Here is a 27,119-nt window from a genome sequence, read left to right on the forward strand (position 1 = left end):
TTAGCATTGGCTCCAAAATGTGAAAACTATAAAATCGGAATCATTAAATGTTTAGTTCAGTATTTACAACATCTGACATTAGGTTTGGTTTTTGCTCACTATATAAGAATTCTCTATGGGGCGCCTGGCTGGCTCAGTTGGTTGAGCGTTCGACTCTTGGTTTCGGCTCTAGGTCATGATCTCATGGGTCATGGGATTGAGCCCCATGTTGGGCTTCATATTCAGCTGGGAATCTGCTTGAGGATTCTCTCCCTCTGCCCCTCCCCCCACTCACTCGCTCATTCTCTGTAAAATAAAATAATCTTAAAAAAAAAAAAAGAATTCTCTCTTATGCACATTTGCAAATTAAATAGCTTACTTTTACCAAATAATTATACGTAAATACACACACACACACACACACACACACACACACACACACACACAAACTCATATATATAATAAATAATTGAAAGACATTTAACCTGTTATTTCCTTTAATCCTTGGGACAACCTTATGTGCTAGACACTTTTTTCCCTACTTAATGAATGAGGAAATGATGTCTGAGATGTGTTGCCCTATCTCACAGTTAGTAAGCAAACAAAGCTAAGATTCAGGCCCAGATAGCCTCCCTCCAGAGCCAAAGCTTGTAACTGCTTTACCTATTATCTTGGGAATGAACATATTTTCTGACGAGAAATAGATAGATGGTAAGAACCAAAGATAAAAACACAAGAAATATCTGCAGTTTCAGAAGAGGTCAGGGAAGGATAGAAAGTGAATGGGTCAGCAGATTGAAGGTGATGACGTTGGCTCTGGCCATAACGTTACTGGTGGTGAGAGTCTCAGGGAACAGGACAGCAGTATTAGCCAGTGCCACTGAGTGGTCAGTGAGAACGCCAACCACTAGATGTCCCGATTATGAAAACACATCTGCTCTTGGGGGAACTGCTTCAGTAAAGTGAACATAGTGGAGGTCAGACGTTGAGCATCTGAGCAGGGAGCTCATGGTGAAGAAGCGGAGGATTTATATGAGGTTACATCCACAGACATACACACCTTTCTCCAGGTACAAGGTACAAGGAAGAAGAATCTGCCATAATTCCTGGTTGATGGAGACCTGGATTCAAGCCACAGAGGACTTATTTTTTTCCTCTTCCCCAACCTATGACTGCGACCAAAGAAGATCCTATGAGGACCCAGACCTTCTAGACCGATATTCTGGGATTCCATAAGCTGGGATGAATAAGATCAACGTGGTTGCTGAGAGGGACAAGGGGCAGCATGAGGCACCACTGTGTTAGTTTCTGGTGGCTGCTGTAACACATCACCACAAATTAGGTGACTTAAAACAGAAATATGCTTCTCTCACAGTCGTGGGGGCACAGAAGTTTGAAGTCCAGGTGTTAGCAAGGCGTTCTTTCTGGAATCTGAAAGAAAATCTGTCCTACGCCTCTTCCAGAGCTTCTGGAGCTCACCAGCAACCTCTGGCCTCCCTTGGCATATAGACGCATCACTCCAGTTTCTCTTAGCGTTCTCCCCTGTGTGTCTCTGTGTCCAGATGTTTCTTAAAAGATACCAGTCATTAAATCAGGGCTTATTCAAATCCAGTATGACTTCATCTTAACTTGATTTTACCTACAAGGACACTATTTTCCAAATAAGGTTGCATTCACAGGTACTAGGAGGTGGATTTACAGGTAACTCTTTGGGGGCACAATTCTGCCCACATTCTCCACTTCTGTTTGTTTCCTTCTGCAATGGAAAAGTGTCAAGCTCTTTCTGTTTGGTCGCAAGAGTTTAGGAGGACCGGGAAGGGTGTGATGAGGTCTCCTGGGTTGGATACCTTGACACCCCTGGTGAGTCCCTGAGTCAGTTCACAGAGTCTTTCTCATTTGCGTCGCAGGAATAATTGCCCCTGCTAGGGGAGGAGTGAACCGTTTGGCTCCTTTGTTTATTTGTTTATCTATTCTTTACCAAACTGAGTCTTTGCTTTCCTCTTACAGAAGTCGAGCCAGCCATGGCGACTCCCTCTGCTGCCTTTGAGGCCCTTATGAATGGAGTGACAAGCTGGGATGTCCCTGAAGATGCCATCCCATGTGAATTGCTTCTAATTGGAGAGGCCTCCTTCCCAGTGATGGTGAATGACATGGGCCAGGTCCTCATTGCTGCCTCTTCCTATGGCCGAGGTCGCCTGGTGGTGGTATCCCATGAGGACTACTTGGTAGAAGCCCAGCTCACTGCCTTTCTCCTCAATGCAGTGGGTTGGCTCTGTTCTTCCCCTGGGGCTCCCATTGGTGTACATCCATCCCTGGCACCTCTGGCCAAAATCCTTGAGGGTTCTGGGGTGGAGGCGAAGATTGAGCCGGAAGTGAAAGAATCCCTCGGGGTTTACTGCATTGATGCCTATAATGAAACCATGACGGAAAAATTGGTCAAGTTTATGAAACGTGGAGGGGGCTTGCTCATTGGAGGCCAGGCCTGGGACTGGGCCAACCAGGGCGACGACGAAAGGGTGCTTTTCACATTCCCTGGCAACCTCGTGACCAGTGTGGCCGGCGTGTACTTCACCGACAACAAAGGGGACACAAGTTTCTTTAAAGTCTCCAAGAAGATGCCCAAGATCCCAGTCTTAGTTAGGTGAGTGCTCTGCCCCAGTGGGGATTTGGTCCCACATTAAAAAAGACACGGTTCTTGTCTTTAGGTTGCTCCCAAGCTAACAGACGAGCCCTTGGCACTTAGGCGTGGATTCCCCCTAAATCAAGCAGAGTTACCCTTAATCAAACAGATCACCCTGAATCAATTAAGGTCCCCATTGCTACTGCCTCCCCAGACCAGACCACTTAGCTCTTTGAGCAGAGAAACTTCTTAGTGACCTTTATGTTCCCCAGCGTCTAGCTTAAAATATATTGCTGAATCCCAGAGCTGGTGTTGCTATTCCAGGAAGGGTCACAGCAGAAGGTTGCTTTGAAATGAAATGTGAGGAAAACGAAAACAAACATAAAGGGGCCCCATAAGACAAAGTCTAAAGAGCTGTGGAAAAGGCTTTGAAATGTCTAGCCAGATGGGATTGGGATGGAAATAAGAACTAGAGGATTCAGAAGGTGATATAGAAGAAAAGATGGCATGAGTTGTTTGTGCTAAATCTAGGAGTTAGGGGAGGATTTTACGTCTGCAGGTAAAAGACCTGATGTTGGAGAATGAGGGAGACAGGTGATGGGTATAGAGACAGGCTACATGGAAGTTCTGTAGGAGCATTGCCCAGTCTGTTCTGTTCACAGTGTACTCCAGTATCTCACACAGTGCTGAACATGGAACAGGTGAGTAGGTGCTCAGGAAGCACTTGTTGGCTGATAACTGGATGGATGGATGAATGGGGGAGATAAGAGCTGGAGTAATGGAAGTGTACCAAGCCATGCCCTATTGTATGTTAAAACTCACAGCATCCCTGGAGTAGAGAGCTTTGGAATTTCTGATTGGCAGAAGCAGAGTAAAGCAGGATTGGGTGAGAAAGGGATTTCAGGGTCAGTATAGACAAACAGGGAATGGGCCACGGCCTCTTCTTAGCATGGGACATTTGAAAGAAAACCCCACATGTGGAATGAGGAAAGACACACTTGTTCTGAGGCATAGTGATTGTGCCTCAGTTGCGATAGTGATTGACCAAACTGATCAAATTTTCAGCTTACCAGTGATCTTCATCCTAAGGAATAGAGAGGTAAGACCTGACCGTAATTCTATTTCTAAACAATCTAATCCCCCTATTTGCATTCACAGATGTTTTTCTCTACCAAAACCATAGCTCTTTTTTCTTTGGTTATACCTAAATCACCTCTCATCATGAATGATCCTCAACTTGGGGGGTTAGGCTGTACGTGTGTGTATGTGTACTCATAGATATGTGTGCACACATGTAAAATCACCTTGAAGACTAACATCCGAGAAAAAAAATCAGAGTTTATAAGGGAAGTATGCAGACTCTGTTGTGGAAATTGTGGGTTATTAGTATTGGTTATTTACTAGGTAAGACTGCATCACAACTCTTGACTGTCTTCGCTTATACAGCTAGGTATAGCATAGCATTGCCCATATCTTAGGTGGGTCATTTTTTGACTTGTGGATGGATTGAAGATGGCAGTAGTGATTTTCCTGAGCTGACTGGCTGACAGAAGTATGGGGTAAAAAGTAAAAGGCAAAAGAGGGTGTGTGTGTGTGTGTGTGTGTGTGTGTGTGTGTGTGTGTGTGAGAGAGAGAGAGAGAGAGAGAGAGAGAGATGTGAAATACTGATCAAATGCATGGGTTGAGATTAGTATGGAAAAAGAGAAAACAAAAAACCCTCTCCTCCTACCCCATAGTTTTAATATTCACTCTCACTGGGGCACCTGGGTGGGTCAATGGGTTAAGCATCTGCCTTCGGCTCAGGTCATGATCCCAGGACATCAAGCCCTTCACTGGCTTCTTGCTCAGCAGGGAACATGCTTCTTCTTCTCCCTCTGCTCTACCCCCCAGCTGTGCTCTCTTCTTCTGTCTCTCTCTCAAATGAATAAATAAAATCTTAAAAAAAAAAAAAAATTCACTCTCACATAGCCAAAGCTGAAATGTAGACATTGAGCGATCTTTCTCCCACCTGATGTTGTGGTTGCCAAACTGTATATCAAAATCCATAATTATAAACCTTAATCAAGTGAATTTTACTTTATGTGAATTAGGCCTTAATAAACCTTTAATATGTCTTTTAATAGGACTTTTAAAAAGAATCAGGTAGATTCATATACAAGGATATGCAATTCAGCATTATTTGTAATAGGGAAGAATAGTATATCTAAATAAATTATAGATTTAATAACCAACCATTCAAACTATGTTTCCAAGAATAATTAAGGCATGAAAAAAATCTTTTAGGGGGTATTATTAAATGAAATAAAATAGGATGGTAATCTGTTATTCAGTATGTTCCTACTTTTGGTTAAAAAATACAGCTATGTGCAGAAAATATTATAGAAGGAAAAGGTCAAAATATCATTAATGGGTATAACTCTGGGTCATGGAATAATGGTAGATGATTTTTACTTTTAAACTTTTACTTTCCAGACTTTCTATGAAATTTTATTAATAAGGTGTATATTTCATTAGCTCAGTTCACATTTAGGAACACTAAAAGACAAAAAAACAATTCATGTCATATTAAACACCTTCCAATCTGTCAATGCATAAATACTTTTTATGACATAAACAGAAAACATAAAACCAAATTTAACTCTCTGAATGATTCACTTTTTGTCACTTACCTTTTAAAAAACTCCGATATACATATAAATATGTCTATGTGTGTATGTGTTACCAACTGCCAATACTTTTGAATTATGATTCTTCTTTTAAACCACTTTTTCAATATTTTTCAATATATCCTATTTTTTAAATGTTCATTTTTAAAAGTAATAGGTCATAAACACACAACATAACTCTTCATTTTTGCATATTATTTTCCCCATTCATCCATATTTTACATTGTTATCATCTTAGTATGCATACTATTTTGAATTCCACTCACAAATATTTTTCACTCTATATAATCTTCAAAGTTATATTTGATTCACTTCATGAGAATGCCTGATTTATTTTATCATTTGCCTGCTGTTGAGCATTTGGATCTTTCTCCACTCTTGTAATAGGTAGTACTATACAGAATAACTTCAAAATGTTTTAGAAACATTTGACAATGCAAGATACCAGGATGCTTCTATTAGAATTCAGGAAGGAAGATCATTTCCATCACATGCTTAGCAAAGTTCAGGTTGAAAACCCCTATGGATTTAGTTACTCTGTCAAAGGATCTTATTTATTTTTAAACCCTCATTTAAACATGAGAGCGTGAATTAAGATAACTTTATTGGACAGATTACATATTTCTTACTAAATTCTAAATAAGATCTTGGGATCCTCTCACCCTTCTAAGAGTAAAGTGTGGCAGATCTTACCAAGATGAATCAAATTTTTATCAGAGGAAGTCCACTTTATGATCAGAAAAACAAATCCCTAAGTAATAAAACCATATGATCTTTTAGCCTGGTGAGAATACCCACGGATGTCAGGACATGAGCCTCCTACTTGCTGCCCTCATTTCCTGCCTGGAAAGCGTCATCATCTGCATTTAGAATGCTAGTCTCCATGCCCTCTGCAAGACCAAGCCACCTGTAGTCTGTTCCCCAGGTGATTTCTACTCTCTTATCATCTTCATCCTCAGTGTCTCTACTGTGCCTTCAGCTCTGAGGTCAATGGTGTTGTACTTTATGTGCAGAAGGAGACTCACCTTCTGTTAAGTATTTCATTTGACAAAACACTGGGTCCACAATCTCATTGCAGGACTCAGGATTCATATAACCTGGAAAAAGTACAGATTTTAGAGAAGGAAGGCTTCAGTAAGTTCCCAAGCTCTGTCTGATACATGCTCTATAACCTGATGTCACACTCACCCTCCCTAAGCCTCATCTCTGAAGTGGGATTAATAATGACTACCTTTCAGGATGCTTGTGAGGATTCAATGAATTAAGAAACACCCTCAAATACCTAGAACACTTTAATTATTTCCACATCCAGCCTATGGTACATAAGAGTAGGATGTCATGAATATCATTCCCAATCATTGACACTTACCTGGCATTCATCATTATGGTCGTTTATGTTGTCCCAGTTGTATTAAGTATTGGCATGTTAACTCCTGTTTTTATCTACTTCCTCCACCAAACCGAGATAGCATCATCATGACTAACTGCCACATTTTACCTCTTCGTACATTTAATAAAACAGGTACCAGAGACCGAATTGGCTCCACCAATTAGACATGTGATGCAGATTGTGTCATTAGTTGATCAATCTTAGGGAGATTTTACAAGAATCAACCCGAATAGTTTTTCTAGTCCTCTGTGCAATAATAGTCCCTTGTCTCATTTTTACCCAAATCTCGGGCTTCTATTAAAGAGTTTCAACTCTGTATTTTGTTCATCCATTTATATAGCCAGTATTTACAGAGTATATTCTATATCCCAGGCATTATTTCTTATGTCAAGAAAATAATTTCCAAAGACCTGAGAATGAAAAGCACATAAACATCTCTAGTAACCAGACCTGAAAGGAATTACAAAAACTGAACAACTGTTGTAGGAAGAGGGCTGTGATACTGAGTTTCACTGGAACCTGGAAACCTGGGATCTTACTCCCAGTAAATGCAGCATGACCTTGGCATATCCTTCCACCTCTTTTTCCCTCTAAATGGAAAGTGCTGGAGTGAACATCCTTGTCTTCCTTTTGGCTATATGTCATTGAGACTGGTTTTCCGTCTACAGTGATTCCCATCTATACTCAAAGTCATCAGAGGTGCATAGAGAAGAATGTTGTACAAATGGTCATACCCTGAAATGTCTGCGTGCTCCAAATTCCTCGGCTTGAAAACACCCCTGTGAAACCTGAATTGACGAACATTACACATTGATAACAATTTATACTCTCTTCATTTTGAAAGATCATAAGAGGATATTATACACACAAAGTCTTTGAATTCCAGATCATTAAAATTTCAGAATTTTGAAAATTGAGTAATCTACTTGAAATTAATTCAAATGAAGCAAGAAAACTGTCAGTTTATGGAAGATAATCATGACTATGACTTCCCAAGCAGTTTGGAAAGCCAAAATATCTAAGTGGATATTAATCATAAGCTTATTTATAACAAGGATCCACAAATTGTTGGAGGTCATTGCTTGTTACATGTTAGGGATTTTCAGAATGCTAACTATAGAATTTTATGTCAGGATCATGGCCAGGCATTGAGCGGGGTGGTAAACATAATGCCCTAACTCCTTCCTACTTGATCCTTCTCACTTCATGCTTAATTATGTAGACTAAAATTGCATTAGCTGGTTCTCAAAAAATAAGCAGTTTTAGAGAGCAAATCCAAGTGGGAAGACAGGGCACTTCAGAAGAGTAATTGCTAAATCACAACTCAGATTTCTTTGCCTTTTTATGAACAGTTTCCTTTCTTCAGTTTCAAAATTATGCTTGTAGTGCTTGCTTTGGCAGCACATATATCAAAATACATGCTTGTTGAAAAAGAACTGAAATAATCCATAAGTGTGCAAAGTAAAAAAGTAAAAGAGCTTCGTCTCCACCTCTCCCTCTGCACTAATTCATTCTTTTCCCCAGAGTTTGGACTCTATCTTTTCTGACTTTTCTTCCGTTTGTGTGTGTGTGTGTGTGTGCATGTGTGTTTGTAAGTGGGAGGGGGTGGTAGAGTTGGGGAAGCAGAAAGAGAAACAGAGAGAGATCTGCAACTTGATTTTTCACTTAATGTATCTTGAACATTTTTCCATGGGCACCTGATAAACATACATCATCTTTCAGAATAGCCGTAGAGCATTTCACAGTTGGATTTTTTTCATAAGTTACTTACCATTTACCTATTAGTTTATAATAAAGTTATTTTCTAATATATCTTGAATATCTAAATATTTATAAGTTAAAAAATACATGAATACCCTACAAGTCAAAAAAGAAGTTACAGGGGCGCCTGGGTGGCTCAGTGGGCTAAGGCTTCTGCCTTCGGCTCAGGTCATGATCCCAGGGTCCTGGGATCGAGCCCCGCATCGGGCTCTCTGCTCGGCAGGGAGCCTGCTTCCCTTCTTCTCTCTCTGTCTGCCTCTCTGCCTACTTGTGATCTCTGTCAAATAAATAAATAAAATCTTTAAAAAAAAAAAAAAAAAGAAGTTACAAAGGAAATTAGAAAATATTTTAACCTGAATAAAAATGAAAACACAACATGTCAAAATTTGTGTAATGCAGTTAAAGTCGTGCTTAAAGAGAAAAGTATGCCTTATATAAATGCTTTTATTAGAAAAGATTAAAGTTTAAATTCAGTGACATAAGTTTTCCATATCAGGAAGCTAAACAAAAATGAAAATCTCACCCAAAATTTGTGGAAAGAATAAGAAGATAATAAAGATGAAAGCTGAATTTAATGAAACAGGCAATAGAAAACAATAGGGAAAATAGTAAAATCAAAAGCTGGTTAGTTGAAAAAAATCAATAAAAGTGATAAATCTCTCTATATAATGATCACAAAAACAAGACATTATGCAAATGAAAAATTCTAGGAGTGGAATATGATCGATTAATACAGATCCTACATACAGTAAAGGATAATAAAAGAATATTATAATTGTATGCCAATGAATCTGACAACTTAAATGAAATGGACAAATTTCCTGAGAGAGACAAACTACTAAAATTGACACAAAAAGAAACAGAAAATATATGTTTAATGAGTTGGAATTGTATTTTAAAAAATCCCAATACTAAATACAATGTGGTTTCCTGGTTTGGATCTTAGGAAATGTTGATGGGAAAACTGATGAAATTTGTCTAAAGTTTGGAGTTAATAGCATTTTACCAGTTTTCACTTCTCAGTTTTGGCAAACATACCATGATTGTTAACATGCTAACATTAGGAAAACTGGGTGAAGGGCTTTTATAACTTGGTACTATTGTTGCAATTTTTATGTTTTTTTTAATCTTAAAATAAAAATTTATTTAAAATCAACAATGAAAAAAAGTCCCAATAAGGAAAACTTCACATCTAGATAGCTTCACGGATGCATATATCAAATATTCAAAGAACAAATAATACTAACCTAACATAAACCATTAAAGAAAATAGAAAAGGAGGAAAATTTTTGCAACTTGATTTATTAAACCAGGGCTTGATGCCAAAGCCCAAGAAAGACACTGCAAGAAAACTAAAGAACAATATCCTTCAGGAACAAAGATGCAAACATTTTTAATAAAATATTGTAAAAAGAATTAAAGCCACTTTGGAAAACAGTGTGAAGATTCCTTAAGAAATTAAAAATAGAGCTACCCTATGACCCTGCAATTGCACTACTGGGTATTTACCCCAAAGATATAGATGTAGTAAAAAGAAGGGCCATCTGTACCCCAATGTTTATAGCAGCAATTGCCAAACTGAAAAGAGCCAAGATGCCCTTCAACAGACAAATGGATAAAGAAGACAGTCAACAAAACAAAGAGGCAACCCACGGAATGGGAGAAGATATTTGCAAATGACACTACAGACAAAAGGTTGATATCAAGGATCTATAAAGAACTCCTCAAACTCAACACACACAAAACAGACAATCATATTAAATGGGCAGAAGATATGAACAGACACTTCTCCAATGAAGACATACAAATGGCTATCAGACACATGAAAAAATGTCCATCATCACTAGCCATCAGGGAGATTCAAATTAAAACCACATTAAGATACCACCCTTACACTGGTTAGAATGGCCAAAATTAGCAAGACAGTAAACAACATGTGTTGGAGAGGATGTGGAGAAAGGGGAACCCTCTTACACTGTTGGTGGGAATGCAAGCTGGTGCAGCCACTTTGGAAAACAGTGTGGAGATTCCTCAAGAAATTAAAAATAGAGCTCCCCTATGACCCTGCAATTGCACTACTGGGTATTTACCCCAAAGATACAGATGTAGTGAAAAGAAGGGCCATCTGTACCCCAATGTTTATAGCAGCAATGGCCACGGTTGCCAAACTGTGGAAAGAACCAAGATGCCCTTCAACAGACAAATGGATAAGGAAGATGTCCATATACGCTATGGAGTATTATGCCTCTATCAGAAAGGATGAATACCCAACTTTTGTAGCAGCATGGACAGGACTAGAAGAGATTATGCTGAGTGAAATAAGTCAAGCAGAGAGAGTCAATTATCATATGGTTTCACTTATTTGTGAAGCATAACAAATAGCATGGAGGACAAGGGGAGTTAGAGAGGAGAAGGGAGTTGGGGGAAATTGGAAGGGGAGGTGAACCATGAGAGACTTGGACTCTGAAAAACAATCTGAGGGTTTTGAAGGGGCGGGGGGTGGGAGGTTGGGGGAACCAGGTGGTGGGTATTAGAGAGGGCACGTATTGCATGGAGCACTGGGTGTGGTGCACAAACAATGAATCTTGGAACACTGAAAAAAAATTACAAAAAAAGAAGAAAAAATTAAAGGGATCTATAGAAAGGTTACTACATCATAACCAAGTATGGCTTAACCTAGAAATACATGGCTGTTTTAACATTCTAACATGGAAGTAAATCACCAAATTAACAGAACGAATGAGAAAACCATATAACTCAATACATGTGCACACACACACACATACAAACAAGCATTTGACAGCATTCAATACCAAATCATGACAATATCTTATTTAGAAATAAAAAGGAACGTCTACCATATGATGAGCCATCTTTGAAAAAGCTATGGATAAGAACGTGCTTAATGGTGAAATATCCTAAGGTTGAAAACAAGACAAGGAAGGATACCTGCTCTCACTGCTGTTACTCAACATTGTACCAAAGGTCCCAGCCAGTGCAGTAACGCAAGTAAAAAAAAAAAAAAAAAAAAAAAGGCACAGAGATGAAAAATTAAGAGGTAAACCTATCTCTATATGCAGAAAACATCATCATCTATGTAAAAAATTCCTTAAAACTACAAAAAATGCTATAATTGAATTTAGCAAGGTTGCAGGATACAAGGTCAATATAGAAAGATCAACTACATTTTTTTAAAAGATTTTATTTATTTATTTGACAGAGAGAGTGTGTGTGTGTGTGTGTGTGTGTGTGCACAAGTAGTGGGAACAGGAGAGGGAGAAGCAGGCTCCCCACCAAGCAGGGAGCCTTAATGTGGGGCTTGATCCCAGGACTCAGGGATCATGACCTGAGTCAAAGGCAGACACTTAACCAACTGAGCAACTCAGTTGACCCAATCAATTACATTTTAGTATACTAGCAGCCAAAAATTGGTAATTGAAATTAAAAAATACAATATCAGTTAAAACAGGATATAAAATTGTGAAATACTAATGAAGTTAATAAAATATATTATAAGACCCATACCCTGAAGACTATAGAAAGTCACTGACAGAAATTAAGACCTAAAGAAATGGAGAAATACACCACATTGATGAATCAGAACACTCAGTAATTTTAAGATGTCAGCTTTCTCCCAAATGATGTATAGATTCAATGCAATAATCCCAACCAAAGTTCAAATGGACTCTAAAACTAATGCAAATGAAAGGAACTAACATAACCCAATTTTAATGCTTATGAGAAAGCTAAAGTAATCAAAATACTATGGTATTGGTATAGGATAGGGATACAGATCAATGAAACAGACTACACGATTCAGAAATAGACTCACAGATCCATGCTCAATTATTTTTTGCCAAAGGTGCCAAGGCAATTCTATGAGGAAAAGTTAATCTTTTCAACATATGGTTCTGGAATAAATGGACACCCTTATGGAGAAAAAGTGAATCTTGATGCTTATCCCACTCCATACAAAACAAATAATTTAGAAGATCTGGACTGAAATGCAGAGACTAAAATTCAAAAACTTTTTTCAATTTTTTTGTTTGTTTGTTAAAAACTTCTAAATGAATGTACAGGAGAGATTATCTGTGACCTTAGGGTAGGCAAAGATGGCCTAGAGAGGACACAAAAAGTACAAGAGCCATAAGAGAAAAAGATTGATAAATTGAGCTTCATCAAAAAATTTTTTAATAACTTCTGCAATTCAATAGACAGTATTAAGAAAACAAAAAGGCAGTCTACAGACTGGAAAAATTATTTGCAGTACTTATATCTGATAATGGACTTGCATTTAGAATACATAGAGAACTCTTACATCTCAATAAGAAGATAAACAATCTAGTAAAAAAAAATATTTTAACATGCTTTACAGAAGATAAATGATGAAAGGACAATAAGCCCATGAAAAGATTCTTAACATCATTAGTCATCAGAGAAATGCAAATTAAAATCACAATTAGATACCATACACACACACACACACACACACACACACACACACACACACCAGAATTGTCCCTAAAATGACTCACAAAGAGTTCGCAAGAATGTGGAGCCACTGGAAATCTCCTATGTCGCTGTTGGGAGTGTACAATGATACAACTACTTTGGAAAACAGTTTGGCAATTTCTTAAAAATGTAAACCTACTCTTACCATACTACTCAACCATCTCATTCCTAAGCATTTATCCAGAAGAAAGGAAAACATGTCCACACAAAAATTTTGTGTATGAATGTTCATGGTAGCAAGCCTCACACTGGAAGCTACTACCTAAATATTCATCAACAGATGAATGGATGAACAAAATGTGGGATGTCTATCTACCTAGAGGCATACTACTCAGCAATAAAAAGGAATGGATTACTAATGGGCTTAATAACATGGATTGCTCTCAAAAATGTATTCTGAGTGGAAGAAGCCAAACACGAGAGGATATACTTTATGATTCCATGTATATGAAACTTTAGAAAAGGCTGATCTCATTTACACTGAAAGCAAGCACGTCAGTGGTTGCCTGAGAACTGGATTGACTGAAATGGGACAAAAGGTAGTTTTCTGTGGTGATGGAAATGCTATATATTTTTATTGTGATTATACAAGTGTATAACTAACAAAATCTCATCAAGACGTAGACTTTAAATGAATTTTACGTGTCAATGAAGTTGATTTTTCAAAATTGGCATGTTCAACACAGTATTAGAGAACAAAGTTGGAGGATGGACACTATCTAGGGCTTACTATACAGCTACAGTAATCAAGAGTGGTATTTGTGAAAGAACAGACGAACTGAACAGAGTAGAGAGCCCAGAAATAGACACACATAAGTATGGTCATCTGATCTTTGACGAAGGAGGAAAGGTCATAAAATGGAGCAAAGGAAGTCTTCAAAAATGATGATGGAACTGGATATCCACAAGCCAAAAAATGAATCTAGACACAGACCTTAGAGTTTTCACAAAATAACTCAAAACAGATCACAGATATAAATGTAAAACAGAACTATAAAACTCCTAGTAGGTAACAGGAAATAAGCCCTAGATGACCTTGAATATGGCTATGACTTTTTAGATATCATACCAAAGATCCATGAAAGAAATAATATAGGCTGGGCTGCATTAAAATTAAAAACTTCTGCTCTGCAAAAGACAATGTCAGGAGAATAAGAAGGCAAGCCACAGACTGGGAGGAAATTTTTGCAAAAGGCACATCTGATAAAAGATTATTATCCAAAATATACAAAGAAATCTTAAAATAATAATAAGAAAACAATCCAATTAAAAAATGGTCCAAATACCTTAACAGACACCTCACCAAGATGTACAGATGTCAGATAATCATATGAAAAGACATGTCACATCATGTGTCCTCAAGGAAATGCAAAATAAAACAACGAGAGGTCAGTAAACTGAAAATTCAAAACACAGATACCACCAAATGCTGATGAGAATGTGGAGCCTCAGGAACTCTTCATTCACTGCTGATGGGAATGCAAAACGGTCCAGCCACTGCAAGACAGTTTAGCAGTTTCTTATAAAACTAAACTGCTCTCACTACAGGATCCGGCAATCACACTCCTTGCTATTTATGCAAATGAGTTACATCCACACAAAAACCTGCTTGTAGCAGTTTTGTTCATAACTGCAAAGACATGGAAACAACTAAGATGTCCTTCAGGAAGTGAATACATTTGTGGTATGTTCAGACAATAGAGTATTATTCAGTGCTAAAAAGAAAAGAGCCAATAACCCATGAACAGACAGGTAGGAACATTAAATGCATGATTCCAACTAGACGATGTCTGGAAAAGGCAAAACTACGGAGACAGTAAAAAGATCAGTGGTTGCCAGGGATGGGATGAGAAGATGAATAGGCAGAACACGGAGTATGTTTAGGGCAGTGAAGATACTCTGTGTGATACCATAAGTATGGATACATGTCATGCCTTTGTCCAAACCCACAGGATGTACAATAGGAGTGCACTCCATCTATCACTATTGCTTCGTTGGGGGTTGGTTTTCTCAGGTTATTTTGGTGCGTCTCCTTCATGCTGTTACTTTTCATCAAATATTTGCTGATTCTTGTTTATTTAAATGCTAAATGGCATTGAAATTCTAGGTTGATTATTATTGGTTATGGAAGTGTATTTTCTCAGTAATAATTATCTCAGTATTTTCTCATAATCCCTATTCTTTTTTCTTGATCTTTTTCTTTCACATATATGCAGTTACAGATTCTTCTGTGCTTATGGGTTTCTGATCAGTCTGATTCCATTTGATTTATATTTTCAATAAATTCTCACTAACCCAGTTTACTGATTGTGCCCTTTTCACAACTCAGTGCAATCATGGATTTATTCTGATTTTAAAACTTCTGTTTCATATCAGAAGAGAATGGGAAAGAAAAGTAAACAATCCAGTTCAGATTTTTTTTTCAGAAAAAAATGATTTTTTATGAAATCATTTTTTTATGAAACAAAAATTTCTCTTCCCCTGTACCAAAGCCATAGCTATTAGAAATAACATGGCTATTAGAAAACAGATGTTTTTGAGGGTGCCCCCAGCTAAGCATGAACAGGACCTCACCTAGGGTCATTGTCTAGATGATATGCTAGTGATTTGGTGTCTGGGCCTCAAGTTTGCCCATTCAATATCACCCACCTTATCATAATAGGCTAGTGTATAAACCTTGATGCCAGTGTATTAATCTAAAACATAGTAGATTACCTTTTCACTGACTTGGTTGTCAAACAACTAATTACATGAAATTTATAAACAGAACCCCTTATGAGAATTAAAACACATTTTCTTTTAATTTTGTATACAGGTACAAAGTAATAAAAATTTTAAAAATTAATATTTTTAAATTTAGAATCACCAAAGTAAAGATAGACTGTGCAAGATGTTGCTTGAGAAATAGATACGTCACAGAACTAGAACATTCTACTTGACCTGGCCCCTGACTTCTTTGTGTAGGCAGATGATCATCAGAAGTGAGATTATCATCACAAGGTGGTTCAGTAAACTTGAATCAGAGCAAGAAGAGCCAGTTGAATGATTTCAGTGGTTAGTGCTTCGAGGAGCAGGAGAGTCACTCGTAGGGTGATACCTTTGTCTTCAGGAAAGGATCATACCTACTAAGAGCACCACAGTCTCCCTTCCGTTAACTGGGTTTCTTCAACCAGAGAGAGCACATCACAGACACACAGTGATGCTGTCTACCTGACTCCCATCATCCAGTGTTTGCACTCACTGCCTTCTGGCTGTATGTTGCCAATGTTTACCTAACAAAAGTGGCATAGCCAGTTCTGGGATCTCCAGGTTTTAGAGGTCATTCTACCTCTTCCCCACTAATGATCCCACTAGGTACCCAGGGCTACATCTCCCATTTGGGGGACATGGATGTCCTGAGGTCTTCTTACAGGGGTTTGGTGCCCACAGACAGGCCCAAATGGACTGAGAAACACCTTATAGCACGGATATGAGCCTCCTGTAAGCCATCCATGAATGGGTGGAGTTTGGGTGTAGATAGTCAATCCTTTGGGTTCAGGTAACAAGAGGGTCTCCACTAGAGTTGAAGCCAGCCAGCTCCCGTGCCCCACCTTTTGCAATAATAGTGATTCTTCAGTGGTGCCACCAACTCAGCCCTCCGTTGACTTTACTTGAAAATTGGCTGCATAAAATTTATAAATAATCTTTATAAGAATGAAAACATGATGACCCATTCAGTTATTTATATAATGCCCAAAAGGCTGAAATGAACACTTAAATCTAGAATAGCTAAGACACAATACTGGGTAAACACAGCAGGGCTTCCTATGAGATTTCCTTTGGAGGATTTGCATTCCAAGAAGGAGCAGAGCAGAATGGATGTCCCTCTGTCTTCCCTCAGACCAGCCTGCATACCCAGTGAGGTCAGATTTGTCTACTTTGCTCTCCCTCGAGAGCTAAAGGTGATCATATTAGTAAAGCTGACACTTGCTGTATCCCGGACTCTTCTCAGAGCTTTATGTGATCATTCCTTTAATAGAGAACACCTGTATCTTTTGCAGCTGTGAAGATGATCTCTCCGAGGACAGAGAGGAGCTCCTGCATGGGATTTCAGAGCTGGACATCAGCAACTCAGATTGCTTCCCCTCCCAGCTTCTTGTGCATGGTGCTCTAGCCTTTCCCCTGGGGTTAGATTCCTATCACGGCTGTGTCATAGCGGCTGCTCGCTATGGCCGGGGCCGGGTGGTTGTGACTGGCCACAAGGTATTATTCACCGTGGGAAAACTGGGCCCCTTTCTGCTCAATGCTGTTCGCTGGCTGGATGGAGGCCGCCGAGGCAAGATCGTGGTGCAGACGGAACTCAGGACACTGAGCGGCTTGCTCGCAGTCGGGGGCATAGACACCAGCATTGAGCCCCATCTGACCAGTGATGCGAGTGTCTATTGCTTTGAACCCGTGAGTGATGTGGGGGTCAAAGAGCTGCAGGAGTTCGTAGCTGAGGGTGGGGGATTGTTTGTTGGAGCCCAAGCCTGGTGGTGGGCCTTCAAGAACCCTGGAGTGTCTCCTTTGGCTCGGTTCCCAGGAAACCTCCTCCTCAACCCCTTTGGCATCAGCATCACAAGCCAAAGCCTTAATCCAGGGCCCTTCCGTACGCCTAAAGCAGGGATAAGGACCTATCACTTCCGCACCACACTGGCCGAGTTCCAAGTCATAATGGGCAGGAAAAGAGGGAACGTGGAAAAGGGCTGGTTGGCCAAGCTGGGGCCAGACGGTGCGGCTTTCCTGCAGATCCCCGCCGACGACATCCCTGCATATATGTCTGTGCATCGGCTCCTGAGGAAGCTGCTGAGTCGGTATCGGCTCCCAGTCGCAACCCGAGAGAACCCTGTTATCAATGACTGCTGCAGGGGGGCTATGCTTTCCCTGGCCACTGGCTTGGCCCACTCTGGAAGTGACCTCTCTCTGTTAGTGCCAGAAATTGAAGACATGTACAGCAGCCCCTATCTGCGCCCCTCCGAGTCTCCTATCACCGTTGAGGTCAACTGCAACAATCCAGGTACTGAACGGGGAGGGGAAAAAGCACTCAGTGTGGGGTGCCCTGGGGGTGGAGGGCTCAGCGTGGGGGCTGCGGGACTGGGGCCTGATGACTTCGGAAGGCCATCTCCACTCTTGGCCATGCACTTTCAAGGAGATGGGGATGGGGGCTTTAGGGAACTGTTGCAAGAGTTGAGTCAGGACAGCATGAAGGGAGAGAGCTGTGCAGAGCTGGATGGAGATGGTGTCACAGAGGAGGGATAAAGTCGGCCCTTCCCGTGCTTTGGCAGGCACCAGATATTGCTGGATGAGCACCGGGCTCTACATTCCTGGAAGGCAGATTATAGAGGTCTCGCTGCCTGAAGCCGCTGCCTCTGCTGATCTGAAGGTAAGGCCATACCCCATCTCCACTTGACGCAGATCCCAAATGTTCCTGCTTTTACAGTCACCGTCTTTTTTGATCCTCATAAAAACCCTATTGGCAACCTGGGGCATGTACTTTTACCCCATTTTAAGGATGAGACAACTGAGCTGCGGGTGTAGGTAGATTGAAAATATCTAGTACGCCTGAAACTAATGTTAACATTGTGTGTCCACAATTACTCCAATCAATCAGCCAATAGATAGGATACATTTCAGAGCCCAGGACTCAAACCTAACCAAATCCTGGCTCTTAAGCTTTGTGCTTTTCTCTTATGTCCCAGAGTGGAGAATAAGAAAGGCACCAAATGGGTGCCTGGCTGGCTCAGTCAGTAGAGCATATGACCCTTAATCTCAGGGTCACGAGTTCAAGCTCCACTTTGGGTATGGAGCCTGCTTTAAAAAATAATAATAAAGGGGCACCTGGGTGGCTCAGTGGGTTAAAGCCTCTGCCTTCGGCTCGGGTCGTGATCTCAGGGTCCTGGGATCAAGCCCCACGTCGGGCTTTCTGCTCAGCAGGGAGCCTGCTTCCCTCTCTCTCTCTGCGTGCCTCTCTGCCTACTTATGATCTGTCTGTCAAATAAATAAATAAAATCTTTAAAAAATAATAATAATAATAATAAAATGTTTTCAAAACTAAAAAAACAAGAGGCACCAAATGGAGAGTGCCCTGGCATGCAGAAGTGTTCAGTCCATCTCAGTTCCCTTTCTGTGCCTGTCCAATCCCCCACTGGAGAGCAAGGTCTTTCTTCCTCTTTCCTATGACACTGAAGACTGTTCCTTGCTCCCCCAGTCTCCCTCTAGCTCCGTCACTTTCACACCCATGCACACACTCTGTTTGAAAATTAAGTAGCCATCCTGCTCTGTCCCCCTGGAGAGTCATTGTGACAGGTAGGGTCTGTTCTGTGCTCTTGTTCTGGAACCTGTTTAGCATAAACCTGGGAGAATAATTCCAGGACTCCACCCAGTACAGGAGCCACTCCATGGGCCCAGGAATGGGGACCTGGCCAATGGGAGGAACTGAATCCTCCCTCCAGTTCATGAGCCTGTCACACTGCCTCCCCCTGGGGCTTCTCTCCAGTCAGCAAAGGGCTGAAGTCCATAAGACCCCTCTGCCCCATTCCCAAGATGACCAGTCACCACAACAAAGTAGGCAACCCAGGATTCTGTGGGTTTCAGAGACACCTAGGGGCCCCGTGTGGGAGTCAGCCCTCCTCAGTATTAGCCATGTGCTACACCTGGTGTCTCTCACTTCAGCGTCTCAATACAACTTTGTGTGGAGCTGACACTCCTGGGAGGACGTTTACACATGATTCGGTCCACACAGCCCCGAAGAATGATGGAATGGTGTGGGCTAGCATGGGGTCATGGCCCAGTGACCTTTCCTGTCCCCACCTCCTGGAAGCCCTCCCTTTCCACCTACACACACCCGAGGTGACTTTGGGGGGAATCTCTCTGCTCCAGATACAGATCGGCTGCCACACGGATGACCTGACCAGAGCCAGCAAGCTGTTCCGAGGTCCGCTCGTGATTAACCGGTGCTGCTTGGACAAGCCCACCAAGTCCATTACCTGCCTCTGGGGCGGTCTGCTCTATATCATCGTGCCACAGAGCAGCAAACTGGGCTCTGTGCCCATCACTGTTAAGGGGGCTGTGCATGCCCCATACTATAAGCTGGGTGAGTGGGAACTGTGGGGTGAACCCCAAGGGAGTGGGAGAGCTGGGTCAGGAGGTCATCTGGGGCTGTTTGCTGTAGGAAGAGAGAAACTCCGGGCTGGTAGAGGGGAGGAAGCTAAGTTTCCTTATTTTTAGCGCTGGGGCCAAGGAGATGAAGACCAACCCACATTCTTGGAGATTTCCTAGAAAAGGATAAAAGGGGCGATATGGTCACTTATGACCTCGGTGTTGTCTTCCTGGGGTTCAAGTTGGATGTTTTAACATAAGGGATTTGGGAAAGTGAGTTTCAAGGCCTATGGCCTCTCTTCCCAGGGGAGACCTCCCAGGAGGAGTGGAAGAGACACATCCAGGAGAATCCAGGTCCCTGGGGAGAGCTGGCTACGGACAACATCATCCTGACAGTGCCAACCGCCAACCTCCGAACGCTGGAGAACCCCGAGCCGCTGCTTCGCCTCTGGGACGAGGTGATGCAGGCCGTGGCACGGCTCGGGGCCGAGCCCTTCCCTCTGCGTCTGCCTCAGAGGATCGTTGCTGACGTGCAGATCTCAGTTGGTGGGTGCTTTGTGCATGCTGCCCCTAATGGCCTTCCCTTTTTCCAAAAGCCATGCAGCAGGCAGCCAACATAGTAAAAATGTTTTTCTAGCAACACATAGAAGATATAAGTCTTGAAAGGGGGGAAATATGTATTTTAAAAAATAGACTCAGCCAAATCCCCCAATCAAAAAATTGGAAACTACCTAAGTGTCTAACAGAATGGAGTGCTTAAGTAATATATCGTGTGCACCTCCAACAGACACTTTCTAAAGTAATATTTTGATGGCATAAGGAAATACGATGGGATTATGGGACCGGAGGAAAGCAGGCTGTGGAAGGTACGTGAGCAGTGTGTGAAATTATGAACAATCTAAGCTGGCATGTCAAGGGTTGTCTTCCAATAGCTGGAATAGCATAGGATCAGAGTGCTAGGATTTCACAGGGATCCCATCGGGGACTTCAAGGAGAAAGTAAAAGGGGTGGGGGGTCTCGCCCCAGGTCACAGTTGTTGGACACAACATTGAGAAGACACGGAAAGAAGAGATCTCTGCCAGTGGGTCAAGAGCCTAACAAATCAGGGGTGTGGAAATGTGAAAATGATGGAAATTTCTTTAGACCACAGTTTTCTTGCCTTACAGAGATGATTACAATAAAATAGCATCAATGTGGGCAACACTGTATCTAAGTAATGAAAATGGGAAGCCACCATCCAGGAGTTCTCCATATTGAGAAAAGAGTATAATGAGACAGGTTCCCAAGACAAGACACCCTCACAAACGTGGAAAAGCTGAAGAGTAATGTGAAGGATTGTTTGTAACGTGCACCAGTCCCACTCCTCTCAGGTCAGAGTGAGGGGGAGGCACAGTTACAGAAAGAGAAGATGGTGGAGAGCCCTGGTGGGTCAGTGTGGATTGCCCTTCTGAGCATTATGGGGTTCTGGTAGTCTTGGTAAAGGCAGGAGGGTGTGTTCTAACCCCTCTTCCTCCCTCCTGCATTCCCAGGCTGGATGCATGCGGGGTACCCCATCATGTGCCATCTGGAATCTGTGCAAGAGCTCATCAATGAGAAGCTGATCAGAACCAAGGGGCTGTGGGGACCCGTCCATGAGCTCGGCCGCAACCAGCAGCGGCAGGAGTGGGAGTTCCCCCCACACACCACCGAGGCCACCTGCAATCTGTGGTGTGTTTACGTGCATGAAACAGTCTTGGGCATCCCTCGAGGTCGTGCCAATATTGCTCTATGGCCCCCAGTTCGAGAGAAGAGAGTCCGAATCTACCTGGGCAAGGGTCCCAATGTGAAAAACTGGAATGCGTGGACTGCCCTGGAAACGTATCTACAGGTACTGGGCAAGAAGGGATGGGGATGGGGAGACCCCACTGTGGGGACCCCAAAGTGGACTTAATTGTCCTGGCCATACCCTCACACGATGATTTTGAAGAGATTCATGAAAGGACCAAAGCAGAGGCAAAGATAGTACTATACAGTTACCATGGCTGGCTTTAAAGCCAGACTTACCAGAGACTGAAGCCAAACCATGTCATGGAATAGCGATCTCACACCAAACATCCTGTCCATTCCCCCAACCGCCCCAACCACACGTCACGGGATGGGACCCATTTTTTTCCTTAGAAACTGCCTCAGTTTCTCCCTCAGAAGCAATCCAAGATGCCTCACTGATCTCCACATGAGGTTGCCTCTGCCTTTGAATGACTGTCCGGCACCCCAGTTCCCTCACCCCAGTCCCTGGAGCAGCTCCCAGGCCACCATGCAGAGTCTCACCACCTGGGATTCTGGAACTCTCTCCAGCTGGGTTCTTCCACCTGCCCAAATACTTCTCTGTGCGTACCCACTGCCCTGGGAATGAGAGTGAAACTGCCCGGAGACTCTAGTCTCCTCCCTGGGCCATTTCACCCCAGGGACAAAAGCTGCTCACCTGTGAAATCCAGCTAAGGGCGTTTCAGAGAACTGCTAGTGTCGTCCTAACTGTAAGGAGCCATAACTGGGCCTCACATGGGCTATTCCCTGTGGCCTCAGGACAGCTGCCTTTTCCTAAAATCTGTCTTACTTAACTTCATTCCATCCACCTAGACTGTACATCGTCTTGTGTTTCTACTGAACTCACATTTTTTTCCGAGAGGCCACACCAGTAGCCTCACAGATTGGCACAGACCTGTGACTGATGCAGGTTATGTCAGGGTAAGGGAGAGAGGGACAGTTCCCCAGTTTGGGGGATTTAACGTTGCAGCTGTGAAAGATACAAGGATTTTTTTCACCTTGGCCAGCTTTAAATCCTTGTGTGCTACCCTGCCGACACTTTGACGATGGACTGAGCTACATGAATAATGACATAGGTGGTAAATACTGATAATAATCCTAACAGGTATTTCCACAGCCATCCTTTCTTGAGTGTCTGCTCTGGGCTGAGACCATGCTCGATCAGACGCCCTACTGAGATAAGGCAGAGCGAGTAGCCCATGAGGCCAGCAGCGAGAACTGCAGAGACGGCCACTGACAGAAATAAAGCCAGTGCTTTAGGGGTTAAATACATTATATTAGTTGATTACAGTGTTTGTTGGGACTTCCTTCTGTGGATTAAATGTCTTTTTATGCTGCTGCTTTCTCTCCCCAGCTACAGGAGGCCTTTGGTTGGGAGCCATTCATCCGTCTCTTCACTGAGTATAGGAACCAGACCAACTTGCCCACAGACAATGTGGACAAAATGAATCTGTGGGTGAAGATGTTCTCCCACCAAGTGCAGAAGAATCTGGCTCCGTTCTTTGAGGCCTGGGCCTGGCCTATCCAGAAGGAAGTGGCTACCAGCCTGGCCTATCTGCCTGAATGGAAGGAAAATATTATGAAATTATACCTCCTCACACAGATGTAAGGAGTGCCCAGCGAGGTGGCAGGTAGAGAGGTTTGGGGAGGTAGGCAGAGATGGGGATTCACTCCTCGACCTCTGTCTCTTAGGGTTCTAGCTTTGCCCTCATAGCTCATTGCCCCCATATCTTAATATCTAGTAGGTACAGCTCCATCTCTAGAAAGTGGGTTAAGAACACAGCAGAATGGGGAATCAGAATTTCTTAGGAGACAGACCTTCTGTTTATGAGTCTCGTTCCTCTGCTCTCAGCTATCAGATTCCCTCCTGGCCCCATACTGGCCTGGTTCTGAGAGCTTTGGCATCTGCTTCTATGCCAGCCCTTGGTTCACCACTGTGGGCCATGGCCCTTGGGGGTGGTGCTCATTCTGACCTGCCGAGGACTCTCTGGGCTTTTGTTTTTTGACGAGTTTTTCCAAAAACCTGACCATAGAATCCACTGAAACACAAATTTACCAGGATACTCAGACAGTTCCTTGATATTCTGTGTCTTGGGCAGTACTCAAAGAGCTTGAAAAGCAGTCTGGTATAGTAGAAAGAGCCCATAGCTAGCATTAGCTCTTGGGAAAGTCATTGTTATCTCTACTCACATTTCTTTCTGTGTGAGATGAGGACAAAAATGCCTTCCTCTCAGGGTTGTCCTGAAGACTCAGACTGATAGTTCTGAAGAGGATTGTGAATGGGGGGATTCTTCTATGTTCTGCTGGTCCACGGAGTAGTGAGCTGAGTACAACCCTTCTCTCGCCATAGCTGGGAGGTTAGGACCATCATCTCTCATAGTGGATTCCCTGCATCCAAAGCCTGGTTCTTCCATCTCTTGGTCACATGATTCTGGACAAACTCCTTATCAAATGGGATCTATTTCATAGAATTATTGTGAAGATTAAATTTTAGTCCCTCTAAAAGAAAGCAGAAAAGTGCCTAGCAGTTGGTTGGTATTGAGAAAATGCCATCTGCTGTTATTACTAATTAACATTAATCAATCATTTCAGAGCTAGACTGTCCCTCTAGATGGCATTTACAGATGCAATGTGATCCATTCCATCCTACACTTTATACACCAGCCTCTGAAAGGATTGGGGTCTGTTGCTTTATAAGCTCTAGGATCGACAGGATCCACAGGCTCTAAAATCATAATGGGGGTCTTAATAGCTATTTGGAGTTTGGTCTCTTTATTCAATTCCATCTTTCAGGTAGAATTCCTTCTTTGATTAAATCGTGAGTGGAGGTCACTTGAAAAATCAGAACAAATCCAGGAGAGCATTTGTCTTTAGAAACAATGGGCATCCGGCTTAGGCGTGGTGTTTACGTTTCCGTGGTGACACAGACTCCTAACACTGCCCAGAGTTTCTCTCCAGTTTGGCAGATGAGGTCTCACACACAGAGAGAAATCTTGACTTCTGAACCAGATAACTGGATAAGACTGACCCAAATTTTATTTGATTACAATGCAAAATACTATACTCGTTCTTTCATATAGATTGTTTCATTTAATCTTCACAATAATCTTATGAGATGGAAATTTATTGCTTCCGTTTTAGGAATAAGTAAACTGAGTTTTATGGAGATCAAGTACTTTGCCTAAGTCTACACTGCTAATAAATGGTAGACCTGGGATTTGAACCTGGGCACTCTGATTACAGAATGGGTGTTTGTAACTACAGTACTCTGCATGTGCAATGAATGAGTCAATGGAGAAACCAGCCAGCAAACAGAAGGATCTTTATGTTCCTACTTGCCAGCTCTTTGCCTGCTTGTACTCAACCCTCAAGCAGTTTTACCAGAACAGAAAGTCCCTTTGATTCTCCCAAATGCCAGTTCAAAGAAAGAACTTGAGGTAGGCTCCTAAGGTACTTTGCAAAGACAGAGACCACTTTAGCATCATGAGGTCTTTTAGATTCCGGTTTCGTCAGGTTTCATTTATCATCACCAGTGCACCATGAAAGCATTCTAGTAGTGCACTGGGATTTGAATGATGGGTCATTTTGGTAAAACACCTGACTCCCAGAACAGACATTGCATATTCTCAGCAAGGAAATCAGATTCTTAGTGCTCTAGAATAATATTTGTATCCATCCTGGTCCTCTTTAGTTCATTCTTAGCATTATGGCCCCTGGGACCTTTTTAAAATGGGAAGCTATTCATGTCAGTCGCCTGTTTGACAGCTTCAAATGAGACTTTGGATATAAGATGATGAACTGAGCATATAAGTTTACCTCCCCTCCCTTTCCAGGCCCCACTGAAATTGAAGTCAAGAAATGCAAAAGAGAAGTGAAAACATTTCGGCAAAGAAAACTGAGCAGATTTGATTATAAGTGAAGAACACCTCAACACATTTCTGGAAGAGAGAAAGTGGATGAAGCATGACAATGAATGAAAGACTGAAGGTATCTTTCAGACAGAAGAGAAGCTGATCTGAGCAACATAACCCCAAAGCAATATGAGCACCTGAAAAGTCTATAAAGAGTTATACTAGTTGTAGAAGTGAAACCCATCCTACCCTGCCCCAACCATTGTGCTTAGAACACAGGCAGACCATTATTGGTACCCATTAAAAATCTACTGTTCTTGTTATTGTTTGTAAAGAAATTGAATAAGCTGCCTGAGGAGAGGTAGGAGTTGGTGTCCCAGAATAAAATTTCTCTTTTTGTCGAAATAAGTGACCCCCTGGCCTATCAGCTAATTCTCTGACTATAGAAACCCCTGCTCAAGTGACCCAAGTGCTTCTAGTCCTAGAAGAGGCTTATTGGAGAAACAGACCCAACCATACACTGCCAAACCCGGTAACAGTTAACAGTTACTTGATTCTTAAATGCAAATAGTCAGCTAGGAATCCTCAGTCTCTGGGCATCGGGGGTTGAAGGGAGAGGACACGGGAGGAGCAGGTAAGAAAAATTACCAGTTAGAATTTGGAGACTTGAGAAATACAACAAACTCTAGAGGAAACAAAGTGAACGTGGAAAGAATAACTTTAAAATCTGTATCTTCAGAGAGATTGCAGGTATAATTGTAAGACGAGTTCAGAATGCTATAAACAAAGGAGAAACTGAGAATAAAAAGAGCCCTTGAAAGTGAAATTAAACTGTCAAAAATATCCAATAGGTAGGCTGGAAAATAAAGTTGAAGGAAGTCCTTTAGATATAGAACAAAAAGAAATAGCAGAGAAAATGAGGAAAGGAAAAGATCTAGACAATCAATATCTAAGCATTAGGACTATCTGGAAAAAAGAACACACAAAATATAGGTGAAGAAGTAAAATGGACAAAAAATGAAGAACAGAAAGAACCAAGCCTCCAGATTGAGGGGTCCCAATGAAACCTATATCTTGACAGAATCTTGTGAACTTTTGGAATATTAAGTCTACAGGGAACATATTAAAAGTGTCCACAGAGAAAATAAAGTTATCACCTTTAGCTCAACCAAAAAAGGAATAAGAAATAGACTGGCAGCAGATTTTTCATTAGCAACACTGAATGCTAGAAGCCAGTGGAGCAATTTCTTGGCTTATGGAAGATTTTTGTACTCAGAATACTATTGCAAGCCAAACTGTCACAAGTAGTGTCAAAATAAAGACACTTTCTGACATGCAACTTTTCAGTCGACCAACTTCGAATCTTTTCTGTGGAAGTACATTGACGAAGTTCTCTGACAAAATGAAAAGGAAACCCAAGG

General features: G+C 41.8%; 1 protein-coding gene across 2 annotated transcripts; it reads left to right on the forward strand.

The window, feature by feature from the left end:
- The first annotated feature begins 1,991 nt into the window (after positions 1 to 1,991).
- Positions 1,992 to 25,869, forward strand: LOC111151978 (TRPM8 channel-associated factor 1). 2 transcript variants are annotated; one of them, XM_022510232.1, is made up of 8 exons: positions 1,992 to 2,620; positions 16,969 to 17,963; positions 18,232 to 18,329; positions 19,826 to 20,039; positions 20,351 to 20,590; positions 21,574 to 21,911; positions 23,202 to 23,452; positions 25,681 to 25,869. In XM_022510232.1, the coding sequence occupies exons 1-8, from the start codon at positions 2,001 to 2,003 to the stop codon at positions 25,688 to 25,690; spliced, it is 2,766 nt and encodes a 921-aa protein (XP_022365940.1). In that variant the 5' UTR covers positions 1,992 to 2,000; the 3' UTR covers positions 25,691 to 25,869. The 2 variants fall into 2 exon arrangements, with proteins under 2 accessions (XP_022365940.1, XP_022365941.1); XM_022510233.1 differs by having other exon boundaries at positions 23,202 to 23,478; positions 25,681 to 25,743.
- Positions 25,870 to 27,119: the final 1,250 nt, after the last annotated feature.

The sequence above is a fragment of the Enhydra lutris genome, unplaced genomic scaffold (assembly GCF_002288905.1).
Source record: "Enhydra lutris kenyoni isolate GAN:26980312 unplaced genomic scaffold, ASM228890v2 scaffoldscaffold27, whole genome shotgun sequence".
In the NCBI taxonomy this organism is placed as follows: Eukaryota; Metazoa; Chordata; class Mammalia; order Carnivora; family Mustelidae; genus Enhydra; species Enhydra lutris.